The 26,001-nt window shown below is 29.6% G+C and overlaps 1 protein-coding gene across 3 annotated transcripts in view; it reads right to left on the bottom strand.

The window, feature by feature from the left end:
* Positions 1 to 15,326: 15,326 nt before the first annotated feature.
* The window catches only part of LOC145293819 (uncharacterized), a 248,040-nt gene continuing 237,365 nt past the window's right edge, over positions 15,327 to 26,001 (bottom strand). For 2 of the 3 annotated variants that reach the window (XM_080140444.1, XM_080140446.1), the window contains 2 exons: positions 21,387 to 21,476; positions 15,327 to 16,031 (listed from right to left, as the gene is read on the bottom strand). In XM_080140444.1, coding sequence (XP_079996570.1) covers positions 21,391 to 21,476 — 86 coding nt within the window. In that variant the 3' untranslated portion in view covers positions 15,327 to 16,031; positions 21,387 to 21,390. The remainder of the gene's footprint in view (positions 16,032 to 21,386; positions 21,477 to 26,001) is intronic. The other variant, XM_080140445.1, reaches the window with a different exon arrangement.

The raw sequence follows: 26,001 nt of genomic DNA, 5'->3' as shown, positions 1-26,001 counted from the left end.
CATTTTAACATTTAACAACAATTTATTTTCTTTGAATTTTATTGTTATATTTAAATTATCAACAATTTATTTTCTTTACATTTTTTTATGAAAATTATCAACATTTTAATATTCATCAGCAATTTATTTTCTTTATATTTTATTGTTATATTGGAATAATCAACATTTGAACATTAAACAACAATTCATTTTCTTTGAAATTTATTGTTATGTTTAAATTATCAACATTTTAACATTTAAGAGCAATTTATTTACTTTGTAATTTATTGTTATATTTAAATTATCAACATTTTAACATTTAACAGCAATTTATTTTCTGTGTATTTTTTGTTATATTTAAATTATCAACAATTGAACAATTTATATTCTTCATATTTTATAGTTATATTGGAATTACCAAAATTTTAACATTTAACAAATATTTATTTTCTTGGTATTTTATTGTTATATTTTATTTATCAATATTTTAACAACAATTTATTTTCTTTTTATTTTATTGTTATATTTAAATTATCAACATTTTAACATTTAACAAAAATTTCTTTTCTTTGTATTTTATTGTTATATTTAAATTATCAACATTTTACCATTTAACAATAATTTATTATCTTTATATTTTTGTTATATTTTAATTGTTAACTTTTTAACATTTAACAATTTATTTTCTTTATATATTCTATTGTTATATTTAAATTATCACATTCTAACAGTTAACACCAATTTATTTTCTTTATATTTCTTGTTATATTAAAATTATTAACATTTTAACATTTAACAACAATTTATTTTATTTTTATTTGATTGCTATTTTTAAATTATCAACATTTTAACATTTCGCAACAATTTGCTTTCTTTATATTTTGTTATATTTTAATTTACCAACATTCTAACATGTAACAACAATTTATTTTCTTTGTATTTTATTGTTATTTTTAATTATTGTCATTTTAATATTTAACAACAATTGATTTTCTTTGTATTTTATTGTTATATTAAAATTTTCAACATTTTAACATTTCACAACAATTTATTTTCTTTATATTTTATTGTTATATTTAAATTATCAACATTGTAATATTTAACCGCAATTCATTTTCTTTATATTTTATTGTTTTTTTGTAAATCATCAACATTTTAACATTTAACAACAGTTTATTTTCTTTGTATTTTATTGCTATATTTAAATGTAGATGCATGATGCATGTCTGAAGCTCTGCATAACCTCTTGTTTAGCTACCCCTTACCTAAACCGAAACTCTTTAAAAAAAAAAATGACGACAGTACAATCTAAAAATAAGCTTAAACCAGGATTAGGGACAAACAAATTCAACTTGCCTCCTTTCTTGAGGCTCGCATTCACAAATATCCGTGGGCTTAGAACTAATTTAGCTGATGTTGAAGCATTTCTCTTAACAAATACCCCGGATATCTTAGCACTAAGTGAGACTAACCTACACTCCTCCATTCCCTCTAACTATTTTAACATGCCTGGATATCTCCCACTCTGCCGTAAGGACTCTGACAGACATATGCACGGACTTGGAGTTTACATTCGTAATACCCTTCCCTTGACTAGAGAAACAAACCTAGAAACAGATGATCAAGTCTTTATGTGCTGTAGACTAAACATGCAACACAATATTAGCTACTTTTACTTTCTCTACCGCTCTCCCTCGACTCAGGACTGCACCATAATAAACAAAGTATCTGACAGCATAGACACGGCACTGTCCCTCGACACTAGCGCACAAATACATGTATTTGGTGACTTTAATGTCCACCACAAAAACTGGCTTGGATTCTCTACTTACACAGATGCAGCGGGCAGTACAACTCATAGCTTCACTATATCTCACTCCCTATCACAAATTGTTACGTTTCCAACCCGTTTCCCTGACCAGGAAGAACAACACGCATCACTTCTAGATCTGTTTTTGATCACAGTTCCCGATGACTGCATAACAAAGGCCCACAGCCCACTCGGGAACGCTGATCATGTAGTGATAATGGTTGAAATCGCCCTAAACTCTAGAGCCAAAACTGAAGAGCCGATGCTCAAAACAACGAGATATTATAAAAAGGCTGACTGGGAAGCCATCAGGGAACTAATTAGAGATGACCCATGGAGAAATATTTTTTCTCTCCCTGCTGAACAATGTGCAAACGAGACCACTGACTGGTTCAAAACTGCAATCGAAGCGCATGTTTCCATGCGGAAATTTTATAGTAAGCCCCACTCTCCCCAATTGTTTACGTCGACTTGTGCAACTGCCATTGCTCAAAAGCAGCATGCATACCAAAGGTTTAACCGACATAAGTCTAGTTCAAACAGACTGAAGTATATAGAAGCTAGAAATAACGTTAAGAAAGAAATAGCGACAGCTAAGAGAGAATTTACGGAAACCACTAAAAAGCGCATCAAAGCACAAAAACTAGGAACTCAAGACTTCTGGAAAATCTACAACAGTGTAGTAAACAATGGGCAATCAACAATTCCCCCACTAACCAACAATCACGAGGTTGTCTCCTCAGCAACCGACAAGGCTAACATGCTTGCCAGTCGGTTTGCCTCAAACTCCACACTGGACCCTTCCAATCACCCCCTACCTGACTTTCCTATGCGGACAGACGCCATGCTAGACGATCTGAAAACCACCCCTGCTCAGGTGCATGCTATCATAAAAAACCATGACACTTCGAAAGCATGTGGACCCGACCTCATCCCAGCTGTGCTATTAAAAAAGTGCTCAGCCGAAGTAGCTCCAGTTCTCTCCAAACTCTACAACAAATGCCTTAATGAAGCTTGCTTTCCGGGCTGTTGGAAAACTGCTTCTGTTGTACCAGTATTCAAGAATTCTGGCGAAAGGACTGACCCATCAAATTATCGCCCCATTAGCCTCCTCCCACTTTTTGCCAAAATATTTGAGACCATAATTAACCATGCTCTAGTCCATCATCTTACAGATGCTAAACTTCTGACTAACAAACAATATGGATTTAGACAAGCCCGTTCCACAGCAGACATCCTAACTGTGATCTCTGAACGTATATACCATTCACTGGACAAAGCGGGGGATGGCAGAGCGGTAGCTCTAGATATATCTAAGGCTTTTGACAGTGTATGGCATGAGGGTCTCCTCAGGAAAATCAGATCATACGGTATCACTGGTAGAATACATCACATAATTAAATCCTTCTTAGATAAGAGAAAAATCCAGGTTGTCCTCGATGGTCGTACATCTAAACAATATATAAATGCGGGGGTGCCCCAGGGTTCTATCCTTGGACCTCTATTGTTCCTGATATTCATAAATGACCTCCTCGACAAAATTGCCTCTGAGATGGGTATATATGCTGATGACACTACACTCTATGGCAGGCACAACAGGAAGACGAATGAACACATTTCTAAAGAAATGACAGAAACACTAAAGGAAGACCTCCAATCTGTGGTGGAATGGGGACAAAAGTGGTTGGTCGCGTTCAATGCTGCCAAGACTAAACTAGTTTCATTCAATAATTACAAGAAACCCTCTCTACCACCTATAGCAATGGCCAACGACTCTTTATCTGAGAGTACATCTTTCAAACTCCTTGGCCTAACGTTCACAGGAAACATGAGTTGGAACAATTACATTGAAGGCATTGCCAGGGCCGCTGCAAGAAAGGTGGGCTCTCTCTACCGCGCTAGAAAACTACTAACACCCGAAAGTATCCTGTACCTCTATAAGGCCACCATTCGCCCATGTATGGAGTATTGCTGCCACATCTGGGCTGGTGCATCTGCTACTAGTCTCTCGCTCCTTGACAAGGTTCAAAAGAGAGTCGCAAACCTGATAGGCCCTGAACTGGCATCTAAGCTTCAGCCTCTGTCCCATCGACGAAATGTTGCATCCCTCTGCCTTTTCTACAATTATTTTAGTGGTGAATGCTCTGACGAACTGCAATCACTTGTGCCCCCACGACGTGAGCACTTCGACAAACCCGACAGGCTGCTAAATCCCACTCCCACACTGAAGAGATCGCTAGATGTAAAAGATCTTTTTACTCCAATAGTTTCTTCCCCAGAACTGCTAGACTCTGGAATTCCATTCCAGGTCCCTGCTTCCCCAACAGTACTGACGTTCAGAAGTTCAAGTGTAACGTGAACCGACATCTTGCTGCCCAAATCCCTACATAGTACCCCAGCAGTTGTTGCCCCTGATAGTATCCCCCTACACCAAAGTGGCAATTTGCCTTGTTTGGGGTGACAATGTAATAAAAAAAAAAAAAAATTTTTTTTAAATTATCAACATTTTAACATTTAACGACAATTTAATTTCTTTGTATTTTATTTTTATGTAAATTATCAACATTTTAACAGCAATTTATTATCTATGTATTTTATTTTTATATTTGAATTATCAACAATTTTAACATTTAACAACAATTTATTTTCTTTGTATTTTATCGTTATATTTAAATTATCAAAATTTTAACATTCAACAACAATTTATTTTCTTTATATTTTATTGTTATATTTAAATTATCAACATATTAAAATTTAACAACAATTTATTTTCTTTGTATTTTATCGTTATATTTAAATTATCAAAATTTTAACATTCAACAACAATTTATTTTCTTTATATTTTATTGTTATATTTAAATTATCAACATATTAAAATTTAACTAGAATTTATTTTCTTTGTATTTTATCGTTATATTTAAATTATCAACATTTTAACATTTAACAGCAATTAATTTTCTTTGTATTTTATCGTTATATTTAAATTATCAACATTTTAACATTTAACAGCAATTAATTTTCTTTGTATTTTATCGACATTTTAACATTTAACTAGAATTTATTTTCTTTGTATTTTATTGTTTTATTTAAATTATCAACATTTTAACATTTAACAACAATTAATTTTCTTTATATATTTTATTGTTATATTTAAATTATCAACATTTTAACATTTAACAACAATTTATTTTCTTTGTATTTTATTATGTAAAATTATCAACATTTTAACATTTAACAACAATTTATTTTCTTTGTGTTTTATTGTTATATTTAAATTATCAACATTTTAACATTTAACAATTTATTTTCTTTATATATTTTATTGTTATATTTAAATTATCAACATTTTAACATTTAACAACAATTTATTTTCTTTGTGTTTTATTGTTTTATTTAAATTATCAACATTTTAACATTTAACAACAATTAATTTTCTTTATATATTTTATTGTTATATTTAAATTATCAACATTTTAACATTTAACAACAATTTATTTTCTTTGTATTTTATTATGTAAAATTATCAACATTTTAACATTTAACAACAATTTATTTTCTTTGTGTTTTATTGTTTTATTTAAATTATCAACATTTTAACATTTAACAACAATTAATTTTCTTTATATATTTTATTGTTATATTTAAATTATCAACATTTTAACATTTAACAACAATTTATTTTCTTTGTATTTTATTATGTAAAATTATCAACATTTTAACATTTAACAACAATTTATTTTCTTTGTGTTTTATTGTTATATTAAAATTATCAACATTTTAACATTTAACAACGATTTATTTTCTCTGTATTTTTTGTTATATTTTATTAAATACATTTTAACATTTAACAGAAATTAATTTTCTGTGTATTTTTTTTTATAATTTAATTATCAACCATTTAACTTTTTTCTGTATATTTTATTGTTATGAATGAAATTTTTACATTTAACAGCAATTTATTTTATTTGTATTTTTTGTTATATGTAAATTATCAACATTTTAACATGTAACAACAATTTATTTTCTTTATATTTTATTTTTATATTAAAATTATCAACATTTTACCATTTATCAACAATTTATGTTCTTTGTATTTTATTGTTATATTTAAATTATCAACATTTTTACATTTAACAGCAATTTATTTTATTTGTATTGTTATATTTAAATTATCAACATTTTAACATTTAACAACAATTTATTTTATTTGTATTTTATTTTTATATGTAAATTATCAAAATTTTTACATTTAACAGCAATTTATTTTATTTGTATTTTTTGTTATATTTAAATTATCACCAATTGCACAATTTATTTTCTTTGTATTTTTTGTTATATGTAAATTATCAACAATTTAACATTTAACAACAATTTATTTTCTTTGTATTTTATTTTAATATTTAGATTATCAACATTTTAACATTAAACAACATTTTTTTCTTTGAACTTTTTTGTATTTTTTAAATTTTCAACATTTTAATCACAATTTATTTTCTTATTAAAATTATCAATAATTTAACATGTTTTTCTTTATATCTTTTTATTCGATTTGAATTATCAACATTTTAACATTTAACAACAATTTATTTTCCTTGACTTTTTGTGTTATATTAAAATTATCAGCATTTAACCATTTTACAAAAATGTATTTTCTTTATATTTTATTGTTATATTAAATTTATCAACATTTTAACATTAACAACCATTTATTTTCTTTGTATTTATTGTTATATTTTAATTATCAATATTTTAACAACAATTTATTTTCTTTGTATTTTTTGTTATATTTAAATTATCAACATTTTAACATTTAACTAGCATTTATTTTCTTTGTATTTTATTGTTATATTTAAATTATCAACATTTTAACATTTAACAACAATATATTTTGTTTATATTTTATTGTTGTATGTAAATTATCAACATTTTAACATTTCGCAACAATTTATTTTCTTTATATTTTGTTATATGTAAATTATCAACATTCTAACATTTAACAACAATTTATTTTCTTTGTATTTTATTGTTATATTAAAATTATCAACATTTTAACAACAATTTATGTTCTTTATATTTTGTTGTTATATTAAAATTATACACATTTTAATATTTATCAACAATTTATTTTCTTTATATTTTATTGTTATATTTGAATTATCAACATTTTAACAGTTAACAACAATTTATTTTCTGTGTATTTTATTGTTATATTTAAATTATCAACATTTTAACAACAATTTATTTTCTTTGTATTTTATTGTTATATTTAAATTATCAACATTTTAACATTTAACAACAATTCATTTTCTTTAGATTTTATTGTTATATTAAATTGATCAACATTTAACAACAATTTATCTTCTGTGTATTTTATTGTTATATTTAAATTATCAACATTTTTATATTATCAACAATTTATGTTCTTTATATTTCCTTGTTATATTTGAATTACCAACATTTTAACATTTAGCAACAATTTATTTTCTTTGTATTTTATTGTTATATTTAAATTATCAACATTTTAACAACAATTTATTTTCTTAATATTTTATTGTTATATTAAAATTATCAACATTTTAACAACAATTTATGTTCTTTATATTTTGTTGTTATATTAAAATTATACACATTTTAATATTTATCAACAATTTATTTTCTTTATATTTTATTGTTATATTTGAATTATCAACATTTTAACAGTTAACAACAATTTATTTTCTGTGTATTTTATTGTTATATTTAAATTATCAACATTTTAACAACAATTTATTTTCTTTGTATTTTATTGTTATATTTAAATGATCAACATTTTAACATTTAACAACAATTCATTTTCTTTAGATTTTATTGTTATATTAAATTGATCAACATTTAACAACAATTTATCTTCTGTGTATTTTATTGTTATATTTAAATTATCAACATTTTTATATTATCAACAATTTATGTTCTTTATATTTCCTTGTTATATTTGAATTACCAACATTTTAACATTTAGCAACAATTTATTTTCTTTGTATTTTATTGTTATATTTAAATTATCAACATTTTAACAACAATTTATTTTCTTAATATTTTATTGTTATATTAAAATTATCAACATTTTAACATTTAACAACAATTTATTTTCTTTGTATTTTATTGTTATATTTAAATTATCAACATTTTAACATTTAACAACAATTCATTTTCTTTAGATTTCATTGTTATATTAAATTGATCAACATTTTAACATTTAACAACAATTTATCTTCTGTGTATTTTATTGTTATATTTAAATTATCAACATTTTTATATTATCAACAATTTATGTTCTTTATATTTCCTTGTTATATTTGAATTATCAACATTTTAACATTTAACAACAATTCATTTTCTTTGTATTTTATTGTTATATTTAAATCATCAACTTTAACAATTTATTGTTTTCGTATTTTATTGTTATGTTTAAATGAGGAAAATCACAAAAAAAGCTTAAATTTTTTTTAGTTTTCTCATTTTTAACCACAATTTTTTTTCTTTGTATTTTATGAAATTATTTGATTGAATCCAAAGATATTCATTCTTGTAGACATAAAATCCATTATTAATGAATTTGTAGACAATGAACTAGTGGTATTGCTTTAATTGCTTCAGGCCCATTTATCTGCCAGTTTGAATGATCGAGGCAGTGCCGTAAACCAACCATCCAACGTTACAGATGTGAGGAGGTCCACATTGCATTGAAATGTCCAAAAAAGTAGAGACAGGGGTGAGATGTGAGTGTCATTTTCGTCCCTGGAAAAATGAACCTCGGCCGGCCAGTGCTGAGTGTGTGCGTCAATGGAGTAATGTATGATGCCAGGGTGCACATGGTCTCTTGTGAGAAATTTGATTTATAGTCTACCAAATGCTCAATATTTATAAAAGCTGATGTGCAGCTGCTATTAGAGCATGTGAAGAATGTCAGACAGTTGATCAAGCTGAAGCTCATCGGACAAAAGAGGATTAGCAATAAAAATTGGCAGAGACTGGGGATGGATATAACTCATTGTGACTGCAAACACTTCCTGATAGTCACCGATTGCGGTTCAACATGTTTTACCATTTGGCGGCCACTGTCATGGCAGGATTCCAGAAACATCGTTCATCATCTTGAGTGAATATTCTTTGAGTACGACCCACCACAGGAAGTGCTTATTCATTTGCATACATGCAAATTTTATATAAACAAAAGTAAATTTTCTTGCATGAGCAGTATTTTCTTTCAATATCAAAGAGATTGCTGTGCGTCGTTCATTTCAGAAGGAGAGAGGAAGAAGTAGCAGACAATAAAACAAAAAACTTAAACACAGAATTTGGAGATTATTTAAATTATATTTCATCTCATTTAAATTATAGAAATCTCATTTAAATTATAGAAAAAAAAAAAAAGAAATAAAATGTAGTTTCAAATGGAAATCTTGTTTGCACAAATCTTAATCTTTTAACAGTTAAGAATCATATTTAAAGATATCAGTATTTTTTATTCGTTCTTACAAAATAAAAAAAACACAAAAATGTTTTCCATTCAATTGGATGTTACTTTACACATTACATTTTTTGCTTTTCTAGATTTTATTGTTACAAATAAAATTTGTTTTTTAAATAAAAGATACATGATAAAAAAAATGAAGATGTTCTGTTTTACCTAATAAGTAAAATACAATTAGAATGGTTCGAGTTATTGAGGTTTTATTTCTTGAAAATATTTTAATATTTTCAAGAAATAAAATTTTGCATGGAAGCAAAGAATCCTTAAAGATATTTTTTAATTTAATTTTTCTTGAAACTCAGAAATAAATGAATAATTTTCTTTAATTGTTGCAAACTCTGGTTTTTCATTTTTCACTTCTATTTTGATCTAAAATTGAAATTGAACCACGCTGATGTTGCCAGTTGACTACGACAGGTAAATATAGCAAAAATCACCATTAATTCTGAGTGATGAAAAATTCTTTATAGACTTGATGGAAATGGTGGATGCTATGGAAAGTAAAAATTCGAAAATGGATTTTACCAAAACCACTCGTTTTCTTAAAACCATTGGTCATTAAACCTTTATCTTGGGCAGCCATTATAATTCTCTCCTGATCGTAGTGAAGCGATCCTCTTTTCAGTAAGTCTATGAAGCCTTCTTTATCTATAGAGTCCTCGGTGAATTAATTCAGAAAATACTTGGCACACTGTTGGTTGGCCAATTGTTCCAGTTTTTTGCATTGGAAATTCTTTGTGTATTTTTGACGACTCTTTTGGGTTATTTCTGTAGAAGACTTGTTTTCTGATTGTTTCATTTGTAAGATAGTCAGTTTGGCCCGTTTCGTGATGGACATAGTTCTGCTGGTTCTTGTTTCATGGCGTTCATACACTTTTTTGAGGTTTGGATCTGGGAGCTCATAAGATATTGTCTCATGCTCACGATGCACGATGTTGATGGTCAATCTCTGAGAAACCCATACCTCCTGTTCGTCTGGCCAGATACAGCCTAGGCAGACACTGGTTTCAGTATGTCAGCATTTTCTACGTTTTAGTGTCCAGTTTACATTCTTTTGTGATCAGTTAACAATGCCAAAGTTGTATGTTATCACAAGGCGAGTTGATTAATGGCAGTTATTTTGTTTGCGATTTCTGTTTTACACATTTTTCTTACATGATGTATATATTCTCTGCCATTTTTTTCTCTCATCCTGCTGAATTGAATCATTCTCTTTGATGCCAAAATATTTGTATTTTTCCTGATCTTCTACATCTTTGATGTCAGTATCTTTCTCAAGTTGTTTGTTTTCTGTTTGGACCTTCTTCCTAGCTCTGATGGATTATTTGGTACATTTATCCAAACCAAACTTCATTCCAATATCTCTGGAGAAGTTATGTATGACCTATAAGAGACCTATAAGTCAGCGTCTGAGTTGGCATACAGCTTGAGGGCATCCATGAAGGTGGTTGAAGGTGTTTGGGTCTTGTTGGCGGCCTTGGCTCAGATTGTAGGCACTCCAGTTTTTGTTGAGTAACTTGCTTAACAGATTTATTGCCAGGCAGAAGAGTAAAGGAGATAGGCCCTTGGAAGATTTCTCTTCTAATCTTGATGTTAGGAATTTTTACAGTTTTGTTGTTTGCCACATTTTCATATGTACAGTCACGGTCTTTTTGATTATTGGATGGATTGTATACAAATCTGAGCATTACAGTAGAGAACACTCTCATATGTCTTTTGGTAATAAATCCATGTCATGACCTAGCCCCTTTTACCTCTTCTTACACTGCTCAAGGATGGTCTTATATAAGTGGTCCTTGGTGCCTAAATACTTCTTCCTACATCATGTTTGTTCTTTTTCCAAGTATGCTCTAAAGGAGAGATGTTGATAGATGCTGTCTGCAACCGGGTAAGTGAAGAGTTTGTAGGTAGTAGTGAGACAGCAGATAGATCTGTACTTACTAGGCGTTTTGTTTCACTTGTTTTCAGCATGAGGGTTGTATCACTTTTTAAAAGCCATGCTTCATCCCTCAATAGTTTGCTCAAGTGTGACAGATTTGTTCCTAGTCTAGGGGTAATGGAACACCGCAAACATCAATAAAAAATAAAAGAGTAAAAAAATAGATAATTTGAAAAAACAAATTCTTATTACTTTGTAAACAAAAGAAAATCCAAATATAGAAAAGAAACAAATGTCTAATAAACTTATATAATCGATAGTGTAAGGGCAGTAAGTAGTTTTCTAGTTATTTCCCTTTTAATAGAAGTCAATGTTTTTAAAGTAATGTTTTTATCTTTAGACATAAATGCTTTTTGGTCAAATATAATTCAGAAAACTCTTTTACCAGTTTTTTGATGAAAGAGATTTTTCTCTGTATCTTGTTTGGTTCATCTGTTATTTTAATGACTCGAGTTTTCTGGTGTTTTCCTTCAGTCAGAGTTATAATAGGTGGTTGCCTCACATTGCGTCCTAACATTGTGTTATAACGGAGTTAAAAATAATGATCGTTCACTATTTATAGCTATCGCTAGAGAAGGTTCTGGAACAAACAGTTTAGAATGTTTTTTTCTTTCATATTTTGAAAATCTCCAGAGACGCTAATTTGAACATTTATATTCAAATTCTTAAGTAATTAATTTTATTTTTATTATATGTTATTATTTGGATTATATAATATTTGTGTAATAAATCATAATTTCTTTATATCAAAAGGGGAAAATATATTATCCCATGACATCAAGCAACTGCTATAATGACCATGAATGATATTAGTAGTTTAAGCCAGAAATTGGGTAGGTTGTCTATGCCAGGCTTTTTGTAGTTCTGGAACACATCTAGCTTTTGGTTTTATCATGCAAGCTGTTATTTATGGTTCTGGCATTTCTGGTTTTGTCTCTTTGCTTTTATCAACATCTTGTATCCATTTGGGCCTCTTCATTGTTTTCAAACAGACGCCTCCAATTTGCATTTCGGGCAGTTTATCTACCATTCTTGTGTCCCTTATCACGCTATGGTAAAATAGGCAAGTATTTTGCTTAAGCATTTTATTCTGGTTTTCTTTTTTCTTTATTATTTTAGCAAGCTATGGAATATTGCTCTCAAGTTCTGATTCCCAGACATGTTTATAGGGAGATGTGTATAAAATGTATATATGAACATCTCCCTATGAATATGTGATGTTTATAGGGTGATGTGTATAAAATGTATATATGAACATCTCCCTATGAATATGTGATGTTTATAGGGTGCAGAAAAGTAGATTTGTATGGTATGTCAACATTGAAAGGGTGGATGAGAATTGTTGCACGAGTAGGTGTAGAACAGTTGAGGAAGCAGGTTCAGTTCACATGGGAAAGCCACTAAAAACATGGTAGGAAGTGATAGAAATGGACTTGAGAAAAAGGGATAAATAAAGACCTGGCTAGAGATAGGTTAGTTCTGAAGTCAATTTCTTAAAGCTGTTCAACGCATGTCAAGATGTAAAATGTGAAACTGATGATGGACATTCTAACAAAGTATTTTTTAACCGATTCTCATTGATAAATAAAAACAGTTTTTACTGTTGCAATGTTTTTAATTTATCAATGAGAATCGGTTAAAAAATACTTTGTTAGAATGTTCATCATCAGTTTCACATTTTACATTTGAGACTGCTATATTTTGAAGAGAAAAATTTAGCTGGATAATATTTTTCTATATTATTTCTTGTTCAGTCTGCATCATATTTTACTGTGCGAAAAGCAGATTAAAAAAAGAAGGTCAAATCTATGAAATAATTTTAAACATTTTATGCTCAAAAGTGTAATTAACTTATATGTGTGAACACATGCGTGTTGAACAGAAATTATGCCACACTGAAATTGTTGTCTTGTGAATCTTAAAATTAACTGAATAAATATGAAAACTTTGGATCAGTTTTCAGTTGTATTGGACTTAAAAGAAAATTTTAAAAATAATTAGGCCTTTTTACATCTATAATAATAAAGTCGTATTCTTGTCTGTCTCTTCACAATTTTGTTAATACAAAAGTTACACTGTTTTACATATAGATTTTAATACTGAAAACAAACTCTTATATACATTTATTCCTCTAAACAGGCAAAAGTAGTTAAATTTATTTCAAATAAACCGTGCCGGAGACTTTTTGAATCTGCGCTTATTGCAATTTACAGCACAATTAAACAACGTGCAGGTTTCTATAACATAGCGCCATTAATAAGTAAACTTTTATTAAAAGAACATTATTTAACTGTAGACACAGGTTAACCTCTCACACCATTCAAACACCCCCTGTAATAATTAACACATAATCTCAATCAATAAATTACATAAAAAACACTCATTTCATTTCTGTTACAAACCTATATTTGAATTTCAACAGATCTTTTTTCCAGTAAGAATATTAACTGCGTTCATATTTTTAAAATTACATTAATGACGTCACTAAAATTTCCCTCTCTTTAACAGCGCAAACCCTCCCGCCTCCTTTTTGAATTTCCAACGTCTTTTTCCGTTTTTCTGAAATCACACTGTGCACGTGAAACATTTTCAAATATTTTGTGCTAGTATTTTTTGTTTCTTAATCTCATTCATCCAGAGGAAGTCTCAAAATAAAGACGAAACGTTGATGAACACATAATACGGTTTGTTCCTTTTTATTTCTCTACATTTATTCCTGCATGATTTCTTTATATATTATTTATTCAAAAGGAATTAACATTTTATATTTAAAAATATTATATAAAGTTCATTTATTTCATTTATTTTTAATTATTTTTATAACAGCTGTGTGTAAAAATGGAAGTAAGTTTTCATTTAATCTATGACTTTAAGCTAAGAAATTTTATTTCTGTTTGAATTTCATAGATGAAGATGACTATGTTTAATGCTTCTAAAAATCAAAAATATGGTCAACTCAGGAAAATCATAACAACTTAGGATATTTTATCTTAAATAACATGTGACTAAACTCTCCACTTAGCAATGCCGGGTATGTACAGCTAGTGATATATATATATATATATATATGTGTGTGTGTGTGTGTGTGTGTGTGTGTGTGATGCTTGAACTTTATATGCACATGTGCGACTGACATCAGTGACATAATATTAAATTTTTCAAATTTTTCCTTCATCTCAATCTTCCAACAAACATTTTAACCCCTCTTCCAAAATAATGAGGATATTTGACTATTCAGTTCACCCGCAGAATGCTTAAACAGACTGAAAAAAAATAAATAAATAAATTACCCTCTCTCCCTTCAAGTTTGCAAGTGATTGTGGAAACTACTGCAATGAACTCTAAATGTTTTACTGCAATCTTTTTTTTTTTTAAGACTAAGTCACTTCTATATTATACTGTAAAACTGGTGGTTTTTCTCTCTGCCATTAATAAGGCAGACCACATTTTTTGAAAGAAAGCTAAAAGTGACAAAAATGTTGGACTAAAATGTCTTCGTCAATAATGGCTTTAAAAACTAAATTCACATGAACTGAATTTTTTTAAATAATTTTCTCAATTTATTAACGATTGAGTGTTCATATAGTTTGATGGGAAAAATAAATATAATTTCCGAATTTGGTTTTCCAACAGAATTTTCCTTATATAAAGATACATAAGCATAAAAAATAATATTTATTTTTTGATACAGGATTACACAATAGGAAATGAAAAATTTATGTATTTTGTTCAACAGACGGTATGAAAACTTCCAGTATTTGAAAAAAAATTGTTTTTCAAACAGAGGCTCAAACAGGTAAAAGAAAATCTTATTACTTGAATTTAGATTATGTCAGAAAAAAGTTCCTTTATTTTGTGATTTCAAAATAATATATATGACAATCTAATATGGAAATTATGGGATTGATTTTTTCAGTGAATTTTCAATGATTTGATTAAAACTGTTTTCTTAACATGTTATGCACATTGAAAACTTGAAATTAGCTGAACACACACAGAACAGAATTAATGTGGTTTTTTTTTATTGAGTTTGAATTCAATTCTTACAATGGATATCCAGGCTTTTAACAAAATTAAAAAAGATATAAAAAAGAAAATGGTAGAATTTTATTAACTGGGAGCTGAATTTAGTTGGATAATGATTGATAGTTTCTAAAAGAAAATATCTTAAGTAAAAATATCCTGAAATAAATATTTGAAAGTCAATGGAATGGAAAAACAACAAAATTTTTTTAATTGTATAAACAGAAAAAAACCTACAAAACAATCCATTTTTTTAAAAAGTCAAATTGACTACGAGTATGTAAGTTTGTTGCCGTCCATAGAAAATATTGAATTTTTTCCCCAAGTTTTTTTTTTTTTTTTTTTTTTTTTGCATGAAAGACCAAAATGTGGAATTACCGTTTTTCCACTTCGATTATATTTAATTATGGATGCCCGTCTTAAAAATTTTTTGCTTTTACAAATTTGTATCCTTTCTTAATTGAGATTTTTTACATTTACGATTTTTATGTGAATTTTTATTTGTGAAAAATTGAAATACAAATTTGTAAAGATATTTGAGAAAGAAAAGTTCAGTTGAGGAATGTTAGAAAGCGCTTTTAAAGAAGGAAATAAAAATGCTTGTGAAGAAAAAGATTGTTAGAATAACTGACATTGGTTGAAATTTATTCTCCACAAGAAGAAAGGCTTCTATATTGATTAGCATGAAAACATGCACGCATCTCATCTACAGAAGATCCTTCTCATAATCTCCTCCTTGGCAGTTTTGTTCTGTGAAAACCAACAATCTGAAATATATGAAGATGAAAATATAGAAAGGAGAAAAACAGAAACATCTTTTTGAAGATTTGGAATATTATATTACTATTCCACAGCCACTGTAAAGCAAGCCTAGTCACTGAAAAATAACCTCATGCACAAGTTAAGCAAGATCTATCATAGAGTAAGATTGTCAAAAATGAGCGAATGGTATCCAGGGAGGTAGATTATTCTTATTCCATCAATCCGGTAAAAGTGATAGTTTATGATTAGTTCTTTCAATCTCTAGATGATTGCCACTTAAAACTGTTAACCAATGATTCTAATCATTATGCCATGTGGACAATCCTAGTATGAATTTTAAAAGCCTTAAACTCGATCTTGTTTAAATGAGTAGAATCACTACTTATTACTGTTATTCATATTGGAATTTTCTTACTAGTGATCTAATCTATTCTTTAGAATTATTGCTTCCCAAATTGTATTCAGTTCTATGATAGGTTTTCTTAGCAGGTCATTGTTGCCCAATGTGTGCATCTTACACTCTATATCTTTTTGTTTTTCATCTGTAATTTACTTTCATATATAGTCAGCCATACCAGACTTCACAATTTATCCATGCTGTTCTTCTAGTCTTACTTTTATGGACAACACACCTCACCTTTGAGTATTTTTCCATATGAAAATACAGTTATTGTTCATATTTTATGTTGTAGACTTAATCCAAACAAAATGTATTTTTGAGAGTAAGCTCACTCCTTCATATGTTCCTCATGTCATTCTGAATTCTTTCACAAAAATCTTTTACATATTGTGAGATTGTGGTGAGTTTTTGGCGTTGTTTGATCCACATTTGTAAGAAATTATGTTGGATGGTTATTTTAGTAGGTTTCTATTAAGTTGTCCATCTCGTCTTGATATGTATTGTGTTATTACATACTGCTTTTGTTTAATGGAGATAATTTTGCCAATGAAGATAAAGGCAGTTCTAATCAATGGAGATAGAGTGATATTTCAAAGGCAAAGTATCGCTCAGTGGTGGTTGCCGTTGGGATAAAAATCCAGTACCTTATTTAGTCTTTCTTGCAAAATGAAAGGATGTGTGGTAGTTTTATTGAATTTGTTCATTTTTAAATCTACCTTTTTTATTTACCAGTTTTAGTTTGACGATACCATTTAGTGTTAGTTTTAATGCTATCATTTAGTGTTAGTTTTAATGCTATCATTTAGTGTTAGTTTTAATGCTATCATTTAGTGTTAGTTTTAATGCTATCATTTAGTGTTAGTTTTAATGCTATCATTTAGTGTTAGTTTTAATGCTATCATTTAGTGTTAGTTTTAATGCTATCATTTAGTGTTAGTTTTAATGCTATCATTTAGTGTTAGTTTTAATGCTATCATTTAGTGTTAGTTTTAATGCTATCATTTAGTGTTAGTTTTAATGCTATCATTTAGTGTTAGTTTTAATGCTATCATTTAGTGTTAGTTTTAATGCTATCACATATTCTTGAGTAGAAATGATTATTTCTTCAATTATTGATTCCATTTGAAAGATTATAAATTTTATTAAATTTTCTTTTTTCCAATACAATTTTGGTTTTGAATATGATATCAAAGGGTGGATTTAGTGAGTTTTATTTTCAGCCTGATTAATTAATGAAGCACCTGTATTCCAGTTTGGAGCATATTAGTGTTGGGTATTCAGTAGTGGAGATCTGTCTGCATCCCAGTCAGTGTGCATGCTATCGCTAATAATGTTGGTAAAGTAAAATATTGTGAAAACATGAAAGTAAATTTCAGTTAAATTTAGCAAATAAATTGATACAGAGATCAAAATATTAGATCAAAATATAAAGTCAGTTGTTTATTAATTGATTGATTCAAACAAGTTTGATTTAATGTGTAATACTAATCAGCACTTCTTAGCAATAGAGAGTAAAATTGTTAACTTAAGTGGAACGGCTCATCAGAAACTTGTTTACATTGGAGCTGAAGACAACCATATTATAGACAGCTGGAAAGCAGGAAAACGGAAGACAATTCCATAGACATGCAGTTCTAAGAAAGAAGCTTTGTTCATGGAATCTACATTTAGGTTTAGGCACAGATAAAGAGTGGGGGGAATTATTGATAATGTTTTTAGCTAGATGAGTGTTTCTTGTGAAAGTTTGTCGAGGTGGGACCATAGATTGAAGCTCAGTCGAACACTTTCCATGAAAATAGCGATAAAGCAGAGACAAACTCACAACATCTCTTCTGTGAGATAGAGGTTGCAGCGAAGACAAAAGGACATCTCCTACGAGGCTATGAAGTCTATTTTGAACCCTATCAAGGCAAAACAGGCCCTTTCTAGCAGCTTCTGCCCACATGTGGCAACAGTATTCCATCCTCCGACATACCTGGCTCTTATATAGATAGAGAATTGCATCAGCACTGAGATATCTACTGGATCGGTAGAAGGATCCCACCATTTTTTCAGCGGCCTTGGTAACAGATTTAATGTATGTATTCCACTTAAGGTTAGGAGTAAAAGTCAAGCCCAGAAGCTTGGCAAAACTTGAGGACAATTGATGCCAGATGGAGATCAGAACATTGATGATGTAAAGATAGAAGCTTGGTTTTAGATGCATTAAAAGTAACCAGCCACTCCTTTCCCAACGTGATCAAAATCAGAGGAGAGAGAATCGGAGAGAACTTGGTCGTTTACCTCAGCAAAAATGTCTACGAATGATGTAAGGATATGATTAGGAAGATCATTAATGTAGACCACTCTTATAAACCTATCAGAGAGAAATTTAAAGTTTTATGATATGTTTTTTTTATTCAATTGTAAGGTTAAAGTACAGAATAGGTACAAAACACCCTCCCCATGTTAAGAATTGCTTTTTAAATACTAACGTTATTTCAGCACGGATCACTCTCTGCATGAGTACCACATTTTTTTTTTATTATTTATGAAAAGAGTTAAGCCAACGTAAATACATAATGTTTGTAAAAGTGCGAAAGGCAACGTAAATAAATAAAAAATATTACGTGCGCATGTGTTAGCCTTCACTGAGGTGGGGGGGTGACTAAGGGAACGATCATTAAATAATTCTGCAGGTCGCTATGGAACTCAACGCCCAAAGAGTACCAAAAATAGTTTTCATATGAAGAAATTTCTTTTACAAAAAGTGGGTGGTCACTTTTCTATGTAAATTTACCTTAAAATGAGCACCCACTTTCTAGCCACCTGAGAGAGGGGGGGAATCCCTCCCTCCCCCATGTTTTTTGGCTAAACAGCCTTCGTTTATGCTCGCGTGTAGCATAAACGAAGGCCACGGCTGTGAAATGGAAAATAGTCCCAGAGTTCAGGGGTTATTACCATGCAAAAGAAATCAAACAAAAAACTTTTTAGCCAAGAAACACAGAAAAATGCCCCCTCTCTTTCAGGTGGCCAGAAAGTGGGTGCTCATTCTAAGTTAAATTTACATTGAAAAGTGATCACCCATTTTTCGAAAAAGTAATTTCTTCATATCATGAAAACTTTCTTTTAGCAACGGAAATGGTTTACAGATTCGTTTTTAGCACACCGAAATCTACAATAAAACATTTTTTTATATATGAACGTGAGACGGGCTTTTAAGTAAAATAATACCGGATTTTTGGGGGCAGATTTGCTGTTTAGTGATACAATTATCCTCAAACTAGGTAATCACTAAAAGGGACTCTTAAAAGTCATCACCTGTATTGAGCAAAAGTTTAAAACCACTGATTATATGTCAGCCTACTACACGGTAACATATATTGAGGGAGTTCCTAACAGTATTTTGTACAGTTTTTTAGTTTAAACTCATTTTCCCAAAATTTCCTCAAACTGAACGTGTTCGATACAGTCTGCCGGCCATTTGTATTTTTCAAATATACCGATAAACACTGCATGTTTTTGAACCGATTAAACATTATACATTACATAAACACTAAAATCTTATCCAGTTAGGTAGAACATTTTCTTTTCTTGCCTTTGATAACATTTGTTATATATTTATTTTTTGACAATTTCTTTGTATCTGTGTTTAGTAATACAAATCCTTTTCATTTAATGTAACGTTTAGTCGGCTCGAAAAACAGTGTTTATCGGTGTATTTGAAAGATACAAATGGTGGTGGACACTATTGATTATGTTAAGCTTGAGAAAGTGAGTTAAAACTAAAAAACTATACAAAATACTGTCAACGATTATGTCAGCCTATGTCATGGTAACATATATTCGGTGGGTTTCTGACATTTTTTTGTATAGTTTCTAGTTTTCAACTTACTTTCCCAAACTTAACATATTCAACGGTGTCCACGACCATTTCTGTTTTTCGAGCCGATTAAACATTTTACATTACATAGAAACAGTAAAAATTTATCCAGTTAGGTAGAAACGTAACTTACCTTATCTTTGCTTTCATTTATTTGTTTTTGACAACTTTTTCAAATCTGTGTATAGTAAACCCCTATTACCCAAATATTAATTACTAACTCACATTTTTTATACAGAAAAAAAAACCCAAAACATTTAGCGTTTCAACATTTTTGCTAGGTTCGGCTTCATTCACTGATTGTTGGTCGAGACAGAAACTCCCAAGGATCCGGATCAAATTCTACAAGAGCACCATTTTTTCTTCATTTTCACCTTCTTTTTCACTTTTTAGAGTGGATTGCTGTACTAAGAATATAAGAAACATGCATTTCTCTTTTTATTAGATTTTTCCATTGCACCAAATTGAGCCACAGCAACGCGTGGCAGAGCACAGCTAGTATATATAATATTTTACATGCAGAATGTTCTTACTTGCCTCAGGTGGTCAGGTAGCACATCCATGTTACAATATTTCAGGAAGTACTTCCCTTTCAGGCATGTGTTCGATTTCCTAAATGTGCATAATGAGTCTTTTGTAAACTGAGCAAATTCTGCAGAAATCGAAATAAATAAATACATTATATATATATATATATATATATATATATATATATATATAGAATCAATAAAGGTGAAACTGTATTGTTTGTTGCACTATTACATCCTGAGTTACTTGTGTTAAATCCTTGCACTGCTCTGTCTTTTTTTAAAACTAAATTTCTTTGTTCATATTCGATACTTTTAATTTTCCATGATTTAATTTGAAACTGTGATGGCAAAGAAAATAAATGGTGATTTAGCTTTGTTATATGGCTCACAATTGCTACATGCAGGTTTGCCTCCTGCAGCAATGTTAGTTCTTTTTGTCAGCACAATTCCATTCTTAACAAGTAAAATGTATCTCTGAAAAAATAATCCTTCTCATTCGGTGCAATATTTTTCATGTTGTCAACACAAATATTTTACACAAGAAACAGACAAATAAAAAATTATTTACCAGATTAGGACTTGACATTGTAGCCTTGCTGTACATGGGCTAACATGTCATCAAGTTCCTTTTCATACTCAGCAGGAGATGTGACTGTGTCTGCAAACAAAAAACATTTTAGGTACACATGTTAATCTTGCTTTATTTTTTTATTTTATGATTTTTTATGATTTTTGGTTAGAAAATTGTCTTATCTTCTTTATAATAAAGTAAAGTGAATTTTCCCAATATTTCATTAACCACTATAGTTCTTTCAATAATTTCTACATTTTTCAGCTTTCTAGTCAGAGGAATTTTCACTCACACATTTAGAACTACTACCACTGCCACCAACCACCCTAGACAGGGAAGCATTCTTTATTCCTTCACTTAGCAGGTCAGCCCGGTTTTGCTCGGGCCCTATGTACTGTTCATAACTTGGCCTACATGTGAATACACTTTATGTAAGATTTCATATGTTCAGACCAAAATTTGTCTGAGTAATTTTGTAGAGACCATACAGGTAAATTTTTTTTTTTTTTTAATTTGACCCCTTAACATTTATTACTTTAGTCTCAAATCAAATATAAAAGTTTTACCCATGTCCAAATTACCTACATTTAAAATTTTAAGTCTTTAGACACAAAATTAGCGGGGGAATTTGGTAGAATCTGCAAAGGTCAACTCTTTCAACTTTGACCTTTTGGCAGCTAATTTTCGCCCCAAAACTTATTAAAATGCTTGCTGCATGTCTGAATACCTGTTATGTAAAAATTTCAAATGTTTAGACCCAAAATTGGCTGAGTAGTTTGCTAGACACCGCAAAGGTCAAATCTTGGCAGCTCAAATTTTCAACCCAAAATGATTAAACAGCTTGCCCTATCTTTGAATACTCTTTATGTAAAATTTCAAATGTTTAGACCAGAAATTGGCCAAGTAATTTGGTAGAGATCGCAGAGGTAAATTTTTTTTTTAACTTTGACCCGAATTATGACCCTTTAACATTTATTGTTTTGGGCTCAAATCAAGCTATAAAGTTAGATCCATGTCCAAGAAACCTATATTCAAAATTTCAAGTGTTTAAACCCAAAATTGGCGGAGGAGTTTGGTAGTTCTCAAAGGTCAAATCGTTGAACTTTGACCCTTTGACAGCCGAATTTCTGGCCGAAAACAGATTAAAAAATTTTTCTCAAATCTCGAGTCTCTAGACCGAAAATTGACAGAGGTATTTGGTAGGGAAATGTACACAAACAAACACACACAGACATTTTCACACACATATATATACTAGCAGTTCCACCCGGCTTTGCTCGGCCCTATGTACTGTTCATAACTTTTTGTGCATATGAATATATTAAAAAGTGTGAATATGTAGGGTAATGCCTTTCTATATAATAGACTTCCTTAACTACCATAAAGAAAAGTTGGTAGAGACCGCAGACGTCAATTTTTAAAAACTTTGACCCCAATTTGGACCCCTTAACATTTGTTTTGGGCTCAAATCAAATTAAAATATTTGACCCATGTCCAAGTAACCTACATCTAAAATTTCAAGTGCTTATACCAAAAATTGGTGGAGAAGTTTGGTAGAGTCTGCAAAGGTCAATTCTGTAAACTTTGGCAGCCAAATTTTCGCTCAAAAACTGATTCAAAAGCTTGCTTGCATGTCTGAATACCCTTTATGCAAAATTTCAAATGTTTAGACCCAAAATTGGCTTAATAGTTTGCTAAAGACTGCAAAGGTAAAATCTTTGGAACTTTGACCTCTTGGAAGCCAAATTTTCAGAAAAAAAAAAAAAAAAAAAAAATTAAAAAACTTGGCCTATGTCTGAATACACTTTATGTAAAATTTCAAATGTTTAGACCAAAGACTGGCTGAGTAATTTGATAGAAACCACAGAGGTCAATTTTTTTAAAACTTTGATCCCAATTATGACTCCTTAACATTTGTTTTGGGGTTAAATCAAATTATAAAATTACATCCATTTCCAAGTAACCTATATATAAAATTTCAAGTGTTTAGACCAAAAATTGGCAGAGGAGTTTGGTAGAGTTCTCAAAAGTCAAATCGTTGGACTTTGACCCCTTAACAGCCAAATTTCTGGCCGAAAACCGATTTGAAATCTTTTCCAAATCTCAATACCCCTCATGTGAAATCTTGAGTCTGTAGACCGAAAATTGACAGAGTTATTTAGTAGGAAAGTGTAGACACCCACACACACATTTTAACTTTTCTAGATATATAGATATGACCATCAGTACTTCATTTTTCTGGTCTTGCTATTGCCTTTTTACCTACTATACTTTTACAACTCAAATACAGTTTGCTTCCTGCATTCTGATTGGCTTTTGCAGAATCTTCTTACATTATCAAGTGATTAACAGAAGAATCAAATATTTTCATCACTTTTACATGTTTATTCACTTTTGCTTCGTTTCTAATTAACGTTTTTATCATCATCATAATTTCTGTTAAAACAAAAAAATTAATCCTGGGTCACGGTAAATGCATTAACTTCATTTTTTTTTTCTATTAAACATTTGATTTATGACATATCAACCATTAATACAAGATAAAATTATCAAGTGCAATTCTATAATCAAGATAATTATTTTATATTCCTAAAATACAATAAAATTTTCTCTCAAAAGGAAATTCCACAGTGAGAGTGAAAACATAGAAAACATCACTCCCAAAAGGAAATTCTATGTAGAAAGATACTAAAAACACTACTCTCCAAACAAATTACTCCTTGAAAACATACTACTTGGCATTGGAAATGTTTGCTTTCAACATAACGTGATTGACCCTCAGCCACCACCTTCTAGTATCTACTTAGGAAGAAAATAAAAAGGAGAAATAAGATTTTGATTTATAGGAGAATCAAATTGATGGTCACAGATGAACTTATAGATACTAAGACATGGGGTGACCATCCAATTGATCGGATTGGGCCTTTCTAGCTGAAATAAAGACTGAAGTGGAAAAATGGCTAAGCCACCAGGATCTTGTTCTAAGGCGTCACAGGTCACCACCCACGATCTACAAGTAGTCCTATTGGGGGGGGGGGTCTCCTTTGCATGGGGTTACAGACATAGAATTTGTAGTCCTACCAACAGTGGATTCCAATCCAGACTTTTAGATGCTTACAAATATCTTGTTAAAAAAAAAAATTATTATTACTCTTGAAAAAAAAAAAAAAAAATTATTATTACTTTTGAAATTATTATTACTTTTGACAGGATTCTTCATTCTCAGATAGGAGAATGTCATTTTCAAATAGAAAAAATCCTTTATAGCCATTTCTCAAACAATCTTTCCTTGCATTTTTCACATTTATTCTTTCTTTCATTTGCTTTTGTTTCTTTCTATAATTTTTCAAAATATTCTCTAACAAACTAACAAAATTGTCGCCTTCTTGCTATTTTCAATATGTAGGCACATATTTTTGTTTGCCACCTGATTAGATAGCAGTAGTCTGTTGCAAGTTTATAAGTATGAGATCTGGCAAAAAGGTGTTGGCAATTTTTTGGTATTGTTTAACTTCAACCCACAAAAAAAAATGTTTGGTTTTTCATAATTATGAAATGTTATTCACAAAATACATATAAAAAAACTACAACTAATAATTATAGCTAAGAAAAAAATCAAGTAACAATTATTTAGATGGCTTTAGAGTTGTGAGCATGAGTTTCCTAGCTCCACCAATTTTCATGGCAATCCTTGTGCACTAGTTGGCAATAAAATGCAAGTTTATTGCAATTAAAACTGAATTTAAAGTCAAATTCAAAAGAAAAAAGATCAATGGCTAAATTTAATTTTTGTTTATATTTTAAAATGTTAAATTTGAAGGAATAAACAAATTTGAAATATGAACGTTTTTTTAATATCTTATACACATCAAGTACTAATAACCTTAGAAAAACTGATTTGTCCCCTAGGAGTATTGTAAATGATTGCCTTCCCCAAATTGGTAAAAAAAAAAAATGCACATTTTCTGAAATATCTTAAAATGATACTTATTACAATTATTTATATATCCACCAAAAGTCATGAATAAAATGGTTGTAAGATATGATTCTGTTCAGCCTGATACACACCCGCCTTAGAATTGGTATAAATTGCAATTTTCTACAATGATATGAAATTCAATATATTTATTTCTTTTAACAAATTCTACAAAAATGTGTGATCAATGGTTGCTTCCATACAAATAATAACAGGAAAACTTTGCATTAGAGCACTATGACCTCAAATAAACAAAAAATAACAGCACTATATCAGAAATATGAAGCAATTTTGTAATTTTTACTCCAAATTTCTCACAAGTTAGCATTAATTTACATGAACCATGATTGGTGAACTGAGAAAACCCTGACCCCCCACCTCCCCCATCACTTTAATGTAATGAAAATAATACTCAAATGATCTAAAAATGACATTTTTTACAATTTTCATTACTTTAAAAACAACCACCAAAATATATTGATTAATGTTTCTATTATTTTAAGTTGTGGTGATTGCAAAACAGTTCATATACATATATCAATGGTTTATATTTTTTAATTCATATACATATATCAATGGTTTATATTTTTTAATTCATATACATATATCAATGGTTTATATTTTTTAATTCATATA

The sequence above is a fragment of the Euprymna scolopes genome, chromosome 15 (genome assembly GCF_053919585.1).
Source record: "Euprymna scolopes isolate OS-2025 chromosome 15, ASM5391958v1, whole genome shotgun sequence".
Taxonomy (NCBI): Eukaryota; Metazoa; Mollusca; class Cephalopoda; order Sepiida; family Sepiolidae; genus Euprymna; species Euprymna scolopes.
This window is presented reverse-complemented; position numbering and strand designations above follow the sequence as displayed.